This window comes from Triturus cristatus, chromosome 3_1 (genome assembly GCF_964204655.1).
Source record: "Triturus cristatus chromosome 3_1, aTriCri1.1, whole genome shotgun sequence".
NCBI lineage: Eukaryota > Metazoa > Chordata > Amphibia > Caudata > Salamandridae > Triturus > Triturus cristatus.
In genome coordinates, this window is record NC_140583.1 from 855,520,499 (window position 1) to 855,532,707 (window position 12,209).

A 12,209-nucleotide genomic window follows, 5' to 3' on the forward strand; every position below is an offset into this window, starting at 1 on the left:
GCAGACCAATTATGCAGTCGCAAACGGGCCGATTTCCCGTTTGCGACCGCAAATAACGGTCATACATCTGGCCCTCTATCTCCACCTTCGACAAGCCACCTTTAAGATACAGCTTAGAAAGTACACCGACGGCAATTTTTATGTTTCAAGTAAGAGTGCAAGTTATGATTTATTTATATACTGTTGGGATGGAAACGTCCTCTGCATGGCAAGGGACGTGCCCAACTCTGCTGTTGTCTGGATCCCTAGTGCTAATTTCTGTCATAGGCAAACACATATCATGTGGGTGCACCATGACATAGGCCTGTCTCAAGGATTGCGGTCTTGTTGGCACCCAATGTGCTATCCTCATAGTGGTGGAAGGCTGCTGCCTTCACCAGAAGTTAAGCCACAAAAGTGCAGTGGTGGCGGCATCAGTAGTAGTGAACTGGACCTTTTTACCCTTTGTCACTAGAGTGGGGCCTGCAGGCTTACTCACCTTCTTAAAAGTTCAGCTGCCATATGCTTAACTCACCCTTGGCCTACATCAGGTAGATGTGTAGTGTTGTATAGAGCAGGAGTAACTCTGCATTGGATGTATGTGTGCCTGGTAAGGGTACAGTACAAGCAGTACTGTGCAGTACATGTATGGTTAGGACATGTACTGTGAGTATGTATGCAGAGAGTAGTGCATTATATGAGATGTAGTGCTGTGCAGCGCGTGCGCAGGGACAGCATGTGCTGGGTATTTGTATACTTGCCTGAAGTACAAAACATGAAGGGGAAAGAGTTGTGCAATGCGCAAATAGTGAGTGAGTTTGAAGGGGGCTTGAGTCTGGATTCCTCCCTGGCGCCGTGAGGGCAACGGCATCTTTGCATTTGATTACGGAAGGGCTCCCAAAGCAGGGAGCACTCACCTGCTAACAGACCTTCAGGTCCGCCGTGAGGGCAACGGCTCCATCAAGGACTTCAACTCCCAGGCTCCCCTGACCGGCGCTAGCAGGTGACGTCAGTGGCAGGCGTCACCTGCCTACATCTATGTTGCACGCCTCCCGCAGTGCGGGACGCGTTTGAAGGGGGCTTGAGTCTAGATTCCTCCCTGACGCCGTGAGGGCAACGGCATCTTTGCATTTGATTACGGAAAGGCTCCCAAAGCAGGGAGCACTCACCTGCTAACAGCCCTTCAGGTCCGCCGTGAGGGCAACGGCTCCATCAAGGACTTCAACTCCCAGGCTCCCCTGACCGGCGCTAGCAGGTGACGTCAGTGGCAGGCGTCACCTGCCTACATCTACGCTGCACGCCTCCCGCAGTGCGGGACGCGTTTGAAGGGGGCTTGAGTCTGGATTCCTCCCTGGCGCCGTGAGGGCAACGGCATCTTTGCATTTGATTACGGAAGGGCTCCCAAAGCAGAGAGCACTCACGTGCTAACAGACCTTCAGGTCCGCCGTGAGGGCAACGGCTCCATCAAGGACTTCAACTGCCAGGCTCCCCTGACCGGCGATAGCAGGTGACGTCAGTGGCAGGCGTCACCTGCCTACATCTACGCTGCACGTTTGAAGGGGGCTTGAGTCTGGATTCCTCCCTGGCGCCGTGAGGGCAACGGCATCTTTGCATTTGATTACGGAAGGGCTCCCAAAGCAGGGAGCACTCACCTGCTAACAGACCTTCAGGTCCGCCGTGAGGGCAACGGCTCCATCAAGGACTTCAACTCCCAGGCTCCCCTGACCGGCGCTAGCAGGTGACGTCAGTTGCAGGCATCACCTGCCTACATCTACGCTGCACGCCTCCCGCAGTGCGGGACGCGTTTGAAGGGGGCTTGAGTCTGGATTCCTCCCTGGCGCCGTGAGGGCAACGGCATCTTTGCATTTGATTACGGAAGGGCTCCCAAAGCAGGGGGCACTCACCTGCTAACAGACCTTCAGGTCCGCCATGAGGGCAACGGCTCCATCAAGGACTTCAACTCCCAGGCTCCCCTGACCGGCGCTAGCAGGTGACGTTAGTGGCAGGCGTCACCTGCCTACATCTACGCTGCACGCCTCCCGCAGTGCGGGACGCGTTTGAAGGGGGCTTGAGTCTGGATTCCTCCCTGGCGCCGTGAGGGCAACGGCATCTTTGCATTTGATTACGGAAGGGCTCCCAAAGCAGGGGGCACTCACCTGCTAACAGACCTTCAGGTCCGCCATGAGGGCAACGGCTCCATCAAGGACTTCAACTCCCAGGCTCCCCTGACCGGCGCTAGCAGGTGACGTCAGTGGCAGGCGTCACCTGCCTACATCTACGCTGCTCGCCTCCCGCAGCGCGGGACGCGCGCGGGCAGCGCCCGGGCGAGGCCCGGGCCAAGGGCGGGCCCGTCCTTGCCCATCATCGACAGGAAGAGGCAGGGCTGGGCCGCCCCCCTAACGTTGATCCCGTGCCCGCAAACACAAGGACAATTGGACTCCGTTCACCATCACTTTTAGTAAGCACTTATTTGATATTTACACCGTGACTATAACAGCTTTAGTAGTAAGTGCATAAGGATTGAAGCATACCCATGATTACCTGTTGTTGCATTATTGTAGCATGAACTTGTCGTAAGGTGATTGGATTGGACCCTTTTCTAGGTACAGCTACTGAGGTTTGGACTACAGGAGAATTGAGATTGTGGCCGGAGTGGTCTTGAAGGCATAAGCAATACTGGGTTAATGAGGTGGTGATCAACGGGGGTGTTGAAGACTCACACGGGTATAACGGGAAACCCGGTAGGGGTGTCGTTGAGTGATTGGTGGGAGTATAAGCTGTAATATATTGCCTGGAGATTTGAGGCCAAGTTAGAGATAGTATGGCGGGCACAGTTAGAACACGCTCTACCAAATCTAAGCCAAGGCTACCCACTCCGTTAAAACCGCTCTCACTGGAAGATGGTATATTGCCCCTACAGGCTCAACCCACGGCAATTGACCGCATGTTACAAAAAGCCATTGGGGCAGTCTCTAGCGAAATTGAACGAACAGAGAGACGCCTATCCCTCACCCCATTATTTGAATTATCGACCCCAACACAGGTGATAGATTGTGAGAGGGTGGATATTTCCCCTTCCCGATCTCAAGAGTTTAGTGTCCTGGATCTACCTTGCGCCCAGCAGAACCCTGAGAGGGATACGGGGGATCAAATTACGGGTATATTAATAGAGGCATGCAGGAAAGGCAAAGCCGGACCAATGAAAACCAGATCAAAGAGACCCAAAACTGGCAATGCCCCGCCCCCCACGAAAACTAAATCTGGGGTAAGGAGGGAGGTTGAGCCTAAACAACATGAAATCCCACCCATTTGGATGTCGCAAATAGTGGCTGACCTACAAACACAACTGGAAACTTTTATCGTCAGCCAGAGTAAACCACTTGTAAGTAGACTGGACAAAATAATTAATGAAGTAAAAACCAGGGATAGGGCACATAAGACAGTGACAGATACCACCATTATCACTAATGTCACCGGCTCCAATCGAGTCCCTGTGGCAGAGGGACAAACTAGTAACTCAGAGGAGGGACAAGTACAAGCTATACAGACATCAGTACGAGAGGCTCACACAATGCAGCAGACTAAGCCTACTAGCCAAAAGGGGAAGGATCAGCAAAAAGGAGTGAAAGGACAGGGTTTACGTGCTACATCAAGGGATCAATCAAGCCCCTTGAATATAGTTCAAACAAATCAAGTGACCTGTCAATCGGTGAGTGTGCCCAGGTTAGCACCTACAGTTCCCCTCCCAACGATCAATCTACCCCCAGAGGCGCGCCCATTAGTGGTGATTCTTGCAGGGGTCCCAGAACTTAAGGGTGAACAGAAGGAGTCCCATCAGGAATTAAAAAATAAGATCATACACTGGCTGAGTTGTAATAAACCTTTGCCACAGGGGAAAGATGGGGAGATTCTTTTTGTCAGAAGGGTGAACTGGTTTTGAAATAGGCACAAAGATATTACAGGAAACTGTATTATTATTAATTTCAGGGACAGTAGTGTAGTCAAATATATTCTCAGAGAGGATATAGCAAAATATAGCGGGAACATAAAACCTCTGCCCTTGGATTATTTTTATCCTCGCCAATTTGCCCAAAATGAGGAAACGCGTCACGAGGAAGGATAAAGGGAGATAATCTACACAAATCCTCACACAATTCAGGGATACTATGGAGAAAGGTTGGGGATGTGGGAAGAAGGCTTGGCCAGGTGGGAAAACAGGTTCACTCCCCTCATGTCCCTAGAGGATAATGACGGACTAACCTACTCTCCTGCCACATCACTATACCAAAGAAATGAAGTAAAATGTAAAAATGTGGTGGATGGGATGGATGGACAGTTGAGTACGTCACAGGATGCCTCTCCCCTAGTTAATTGGCAAACGAATAACATAGACCTATTAGTATCATCGAGGGCAGTAGGGAAAGGTAGAGTCTGCTGATCAGTTAATTGTACCTAGTGGAGACATATTATGTCCCAATAGAGTGGTAAGCGAGATAGAGAAAGGCGAAACACCTCAGGGCTATGAGGGAATGAGAGGGGAGTCAAGGGCGCCAGGAGGCTTAGGCGGGGCACAAGACATTATTCAAAGTTCGGGCCAGGCAAGGAAGTTAGAGGGAGGTTTAAATATTATCTCCTGGAATACGGCTGGCTTGGCAAGTAAGTTCCATAACCAGGAGTGGAGGGAAAAGATTGTAAAATTTGAGGTAATAGGCCTCCAGGAAACCTGGGTGACTGATAACAGCTTTTTTCACATACAGGGGTATAAATGTTTTTTTATTCCAGCCCTAAAATCCAGCTCAGGTAGAGCTATGGGGGGCTTGTCCCTTTATGTGGACTTAAGGGTGCAAGGCAAATGGTCAAGAATATTAAGCCCATCCTGCAATGTACAGGTCGTAAGGTTTGTGGGGAAGGGATTTGGACTGATATTATATAATATTTATAATTTGGGAGATGGTAGAGAGGAAAACCACACCCTGGGAGTATTAGACTCCAGATTGAGTGAGGATCATTCATACACAAATGGAGCAATGCACCCATTTAATATAATTATGGGTGATTTAAATATCCATTTATGCCCATTCTTGCTTTCAATTAGCTCAGATTGGTCACGTTGCCCCTCCAAAAAAGACCCACATTTTGCCCATACACCAGAAGGAAGAGACCTGAGCAAGCTCTTGATTAGCCATAATATGGAACACACATTAGACATGATGGCTATGGAAAGCGACGGCACCCTCCCCCCGACCTTTAAAGGGAGAGGGTGTTCGTCAATTATTGATTACTTTTTAGTCTCTAGGCCTCTCAAGCACTGGATTATAGCAGTTGGAATCGAGTGGAGCCCATTTAGCGATCACAATCCCCTAATAATGAAATTACAGTATCAGGTCTCACCCAGGATATGCACAGTGGGGGGCATCATTGAGAGGGCGACAGACCAAGGAAGGCGACTTAAGTGGGCTAAGATTGAGTGTACAGCATTTTATAGAGCCCTGATCGAGCAAGGAAAACAGCCCATTGAAGAATGTCTTGACCCGGTAACCGATGGGCCACAACTATTAAATGCATTTGGGAGGATAACCAGTTTGGTCGATGGGCTTTTAACAACACGAATTTCAAAAAGAACCCTTAATCAACCAAGATGGTTTTATAGGGATTGTTCACGGGCCCTCAGAGAGTTAAAAAGTTGCCTAAAACAGAAGCCCCGGAATACTGACAGGGTAACCCAGTGTAGAGCAAATTACAAGGCTGAGGTTAAAAGAAGAAAATTAGTACTTCAGGGGGAAGTGTGGGCTGATCTAAGGGAGGCAGCTGAAAGAAGGGATCTCTCAAAATTCTGGAGTATAATTAATAAACCCTGTTTTCATGATAGCCGCACTCCGGAGGTTGGCGCAAATATCCTTCTGGAGCAGTGGGTTTCATACTTTAAGAGCTTGTACAATCATGGAAAGGTGATTGTGGCCCCGGAGGAAGGTGCTATCCTGCAGGAACAGTTGGCCGAGTTCACCCTAGCTGAAATATCCGTGGGCATTGAGGGTTTATCTAAAAACAAGGCACCAGGCCCTGACGGGGCACCACCCGATTTGTTCATCAGTAATGTGGCGCTATGGGCACCTATAATGACTAGGGTGATAAATGCAGCAATTAGGTTTGGCCTGCCGCGATCATGGTCAACTGCCATTATTGTCACTATTTTCAAGAAGGGTAACAGGGACAACCCCAGTGTTATCGGCCCATCTCACTGATTGATGTCTCTGTTAAGATTCTGGGAAGGACAATTCTTAATAGATTAATTGAATGGACCGAGGAAAAAAATATCATATCGGACATTCAATATGGATTTAGATCAGGGAGGTCAACCAGTGATCAATGTTTGAATTTATACATGTTAGTCGCCAAGTATACCAAGACAAGTAACAAATCCATCTATTTAGGGTTCATGGACTTGGCGGCTGCCTTTAATCACGTAAATAGGGGCAAATTGTGGCTAATAATGAGTCAACTTGGTATCGACCAGGGCCTTATCACAATTCTTAGGGAATTACACAGGGACACCACAGCTAGGGTACGTTACAACACCGAGGGGGGCCTCACTGAGGCCTTTGTGTGCTCTAGTGGGGTGAGACAGGGGTGCATTCTTGCGCCCTTTTTATTTTCTATTTACATTAACAATTTAGAGAAGACCCTGATTGCTTTAAATACCGATTGCCCGAGAGTCGGTAGGCGTCATATTCCAGTTCTGCTTTATGCAGATGACGCAGTTTTGTTAGCCCGTACCCCGAAAAGTTTACAGATCTTAATTAACGGTTTTGTGAAGTTTATGGGAACTTTAGACCTTTCTGTAAATCTTGGCAAATCATTTGTAATGATGGCAGGTAATAAATCCCGGTCTAAGTTCATACACAAAATTGGGACTCATACATTGGAAAAAGTGCAGACCTTCTCCTATCTAGGGATACTGTTTGATGAGAGGTTAAAATTCACCCCCCTGGTAGAAGAGAGATGAGGGAAACTAATATCATCAAATGGTGCAGTAACTAGTTATGGGCAAAGGTTAGGGCGATGGTCTCCAGAACAAGTAATGAATTTGTACAGCTCTATTTGTTGTTCTAAAGCTCTGTATGGTGCGGAGGTTTGGGGATTTGTAGATATAAAACAACTGCAGCGGGAGGAAAACAAAAGTTTTCGGTCCGTACTAAAAATCCCCCAGAGTACCCCAGCTGTTATTGCCCATAGAGAGCTAGGGAGGCCATATATTGAAGACTTGGCCAAGTATAGACCCATTTTAGCGTGGCTCAATATTTGGACAAATCCGGAAGTCGAGATAAGTAGGCAAATATTGAGTGACTGCTTAGGGAGAGAAAGATGTATGAATATACCTTGGCTCAAGTATGTCAAGACTATTCTGGAGAGCCTGGGCCTTATAGAATTCTTCATTAATCCGTCAGTAATTAGAGCTCAGGATAAACCCAAGTTAAAAAGACTGTTCCTGGCCCAAAGAAATACAAGTAGAATGATGGAAGAAGGGACTAAGGGGACAATGAATGCACATAGCCTCATCAAGATGACTGAGGGAATGGAACCTTATCTCTACCTCATGTACAACGCACAGGACAGATTTTTAATATCCCGTTTTAGGCTCAATCTTTTACCATATTTATTAGCTGATCCATTAGGCTACACTGTTTCGATTGAGCAGAAGGGTGCCTGCGGCTGCGACAATTTGTCTCCACTCCAAGCCAAAGATTTTTAATTGACATTATGAAAAGGGCCAATTTGACTCAAGTTAGACCAGCGCTACTTTTTTTACAAAGGGCAGCTGACCCATTGACTTTGTGTTGTATACTGAATTTTATTAAAGTCGCACTGAGACTAAGATCAACGAGAGGACAGGCTTAAACTGTGATTGCCAAGAGTCTATGTACTTCCGATGTGAATACGTTCTCCTTTTTTTTATCAAGAGCTCTTACGATGCTGATTTAATTGTTTTAAATCATGTATTGTGTATATATGTCCTTTTATGGTGTTTTTAACAACCGAATAAAGAACTATTGAATTGAATTGAATTGAGTGAGTCTGCTGGCAGTGCATGTGCTTTGAAACAACACACCCTGGTTGAAAACAGAAAAGTGTCAGTGCTGAACAGTGTGCAGAAACTGAGTGTGTGCGCTGAATGCATGTGTACACGTGAGGATACAATGCAGAGAGGAAATAGTGATGAACAGGAAGTGGGCTATGAATGTACACTGAGTGAGTGTGCCTAGAATTGTTCAATCTATGGAGGACCCAGTGTTTCATTTTAGGAAGCCCAGGCCTGCTTGATAAAGACATGAGGATGAGAGGAATCCCCCAAGACAGATTTGGGTATTGCTGCATTCCTGTGAGCTGGGTGGGGACACACTGGAGGGAAAAGGAAGAGACTTCCTTCACATTTCCAAAGACTACTCTCTAATTCAGTGATAGATCACAAGGAAGAGGCCTGGATATATCTCAGGAAAGGAGATGGGGCTGATAAGAGAATCATAAAGAGTATGGCTGGGGGTCTGGGATTAACCTTTTGATGCACATATCACTGTGACTGACATCAACGTGTGAACTCTGGTTACTCCTGTGAATTATGTTGTGAACACTCAGCTTCAGAGTCATGCCTGCTTGTCAGATCTCTTTAATGAAGTAAGATGAAAAGGAGTAGTGCCCACTTCTAAAGAAGCAAAACACCAGCTTAAGACTTCAAAGACTCAGACCCTAAATCACATTTAGTGTCTGGAAAAAGACTATACGAAGAGGAGGTTGAGTTCCCAAAAATGTGTCATCTACCAATCAAACACATGGGTTGTGTGAAAAGGGAAAGCTCTGCAACTTTTGACTGTGACCAGGACTGGGGGCCAAGGCCTACTAGTCTTCCTGCTGGGTGAGTGGATATCACACAGGGAAACCAAGACCACCTGCCCTGGAGCACTAGGGTCTGCCTGCTTGCCAAGAAAAGTGTGCTCTGTGAGGAAGAGGAAAGTGTTGGAGGGATTGAGGCCCAGTGGGGAGCCCTACTGTGAGGACTCCCTGTGCAAGGTGTGGGGATTTGGCTGTGCACCGATCAGGGCATATCCCCTGTGCAGGACTGTTTATGTTGACCCCCTTATACCAGGAGAGGGACGCCGTAGACTGTGTCAAGTATCGAGCTCTGTGTGGAGGGCGCTGAGCCCACATGGCCTCATTGCGGTAACCCCGTACGCCAGAGGGGTCACCCAGTGAAGAAGTCTTATAACCATGTGCCAGGACATATGAACGTCTGAGCAACAACTCCATATGCTAGGAGGGGCCACTGTGGTGCGGGCGATTGCACCTGAGGAGTCTACGTTACATCCAGAAGGTGTCACGGTAACCCCATGTTCCCAGGGGGGTTACCGGTACCCCCTCATCAAAGACTTTGGGCCTTAGCCTGGGATTGAAGTGAGGGTTTGACTAGTCTCACCGAAGTATCTGCCCTGACTGACTCCCTTGGACCAGGAGGATGCCAAGCAGAGAGATGCACTCTTGTGGAACTCATGTTGGGAGCCGAAGGACTGAATTCCCCCGCCAGGGAGAACTTGACTTATCGCATTGCAGTGAACTGCTCTGATTGCTGGGGAGAGCAGCCACGACACTCGGGAAAGTGAGCCTGCACCCGCCTGACGCTGCCACTCATAGACCGAGCAGCCTGACTTCTCCGAGCAGCATCAGATCTCACGAGTGCCAGTACTAAGGTCACCCGCTGTAACACTGAAGGCTTCCGTGCTGCAGGAGCTGGTAAGACCTGAACTAGGGCCTTTGGGGCCCTGGGGAATTCAGTGCTAAGGGTGCTTGGGCACCACAGATACTTTTGACAGAAATCCTGAAGAGTCAAAAGGGAACTCTTGAGTACAGCCCAATAGTTTGCATCCACTGATGCGGCCACCAGGGAATGGGGAATAACCCTGAACACATAACATGAAGGAGGGTGGGACAGGGATTTGCCTGACAACTCCTAGAGCCCTGACCTCAAGGGGGATTGTGTTGTTGCATTTGAAGTGTGGATCTCTTTCCATATTTAGAGTTAGAAATAAAATATTACTTGTTCTTATATAAGTATTTGGCTGCACATTGATTTATTGTTCATACTGTGTGCATTTTGAGTTATGAGTCGTGTTTATTCACCTGCATCTACATCCCCTACCCCGAGGGAGCCTTGACTGCCCAACCACAGCTACCACTGAGAGTTAAGCATTCAAGAGCACAAGGGGCTCTTGGCCCAGTTGAGCGGCAGCCATAATAGGTCGGCACCAAGATATTAGGAGCACGGTTGGGCTCAGTAGCCCCTGTATTTTTCTGTGACCCTCTGAAAGAGCTTCTGACACATACAAATACACACACAAACACAAACATACACACAACACACACACAATATTCAGACACATGCACACACAACACAGAGACTGATGCATTTAGGATGCTGAGATTCTGGATGATAGCCCATTTATAACAAAGGCTATCAGCCCACTCTGCTACAATAGCCTTTGCTCTACACTGATAACTACTTTGGAACACAAATGAGTGGAATGTTGAGTATTAAAGTAAAAAAGAACCATGTGTTTTCAATCAGACTCATCACAAATACTATTCCAGACCAATCTTTGTACTCTTATAAAATCTTGCCATCTTTGGAAAATTGTTCAGCACACGTACTGAAGTCACTTTTCACTTGAAAAGTTGGCTACAGTCTTTCCCCATCCTAAGGTTTCAGCCAGGAAACATATGTGATAAAAACCCATGCAAATTAACATCTGGAACCACGTTACATGACCCCAATAAGTCCTCTATACAAGAATTCAATGGCAGTTGATTATTAAATGCATGTAAGTATGTGTGTTAGCATTAATGTGTTGGTTGAGTCATTGAGCAAAATGTACCTTTGGTCACAGATCTGGCAGCCTCTGTCTAAGGCTGACTCCCCAGGGCTGCTCCCACCTTCCTCACAGCGATATGATTAGTTATTCAGATCATGCATGCCCTCTCCAGTGCACTACTATTTACAGCCATCCATGAAACTCATGCAGCAATGCAAGTGGTGAGTCAACTTACAAAGGAAAGCATCCGCTTTATTCAAAAGAAATAGTAGCAGTTGTCAAGCTCAAAGTTGCAAGATTCTTTTGGTCAACTGGTGGACCAAATATCGCAGACCAAGAAAGCTGCAAATATTAAACTAGAAGTAAGCATGCAGTCCTCCATCATGCCTACCACCTGTAACTTGGGACACGTGGTAAAAGGTGGCACTGCATACAATGCATAGTTTTATTGTCGAGAATATAACTTCACATCACATTCCTAGAAGGATATGGGTTTCTCGTTGTGAGCTTATTTATACTCTGTTTTGTCCTTTACCGAATTCCCGATTACTGCACAGTGTAAACTGCATAGATGGTGCACAAAATATGGTGTCCACAATTGCATTTTTCTGATGATCTGTGTCTAGAAAGAAAAAAGTCTAATGAGATTCTGTAGGTTGGTTTAGATACATTTATGAACTGAGCTCTAGCCATGTCTGAAAAAGCAATCTGCCTAAACGTGATCCAGCGTTATATATGATGAATACAGTAGTCACAATGTAGTTTCCTATTCAAGTTTCAAATCAATCAAAAAAAAATCAAAGAAATTGTTGTGTCAACAAATGGAACAGTAACTTCTCACATACAATCGCGAATGTCCTCAACAAAAACGTGTGCATGTTGTCTTTTTTCCCTTGTAAATAGGTTTGCGAACACTAGCGAGAAGGTCAGGCCTCACTGTTCTCAATCACTAACAGCAGTTCACAGAAGAGTACACAGAAGCCTTGACTTTGGGCACTCCTGATCTCATTCGCTGCTATCATCGGACCAGCCAAAATCATTGAACCCGATTGCCATGTTGATTTTCTTCCCTGTTCTGACGGAGGTGGTTTTGGTAGAATTCTGCTTTGCTTGCATGTTTATCTGCATCCCAGAGTGCAGGACTGGGCCCCCGATATTCATAGAGAAGATATTGCCAAAGCCTTTCATCATGGCCTGAAGACTCTCGTTCACGCCATCTACCTCCCCGTTACTGCTGGATGTGATCTGACAAGACATCTCTGAACTTTTTGTCTCCTCTGTCTTAGATTCAAAGAAACACTTCCGAGAGATTCTTGCAGCAACAGGTAAGAAAAGCTATCAAGAGAAGAGGAAAGGACAGGGGTACAAAGGACA

The 12,209-nt window shown here is 46.9% G+C and overlaps 1 protein-coding gene across 6 annotated transcripts in view; it reads right to left on the bottom strand.

Annotated features, from left to right (window-relative positions):
- Positions 1–12,209, bottom strand: part of MAP3K20 (mitogen-activated protein kinase kinase kinase 20) — an 839,253-nt gene that overhangs the window by 192,755 nt on the left and 634,289 nt on the right. For 3 of the 6 annotated variants that reach the window (XM_085645279.1, XM_085645281.1, XM_085645280.1), the window contains exon 12: positions 11,067–12,170. The exons of the other annotated variants lie outside the window; for them this stretch is intronic. In XM_085645279.1, coding sequence (XP_085501405.1) covers positions 11,841–12,170 — 330 coding nt within the window. In that variant the 3' untranslated portion in view covers positions 11,067–11,840. Of the gene's footprint in view, positions 1–11,066; positions 12,171–12,209 lie in introns of those variants that run through there. 6 annotated transcript variants of the gene reach the window in all.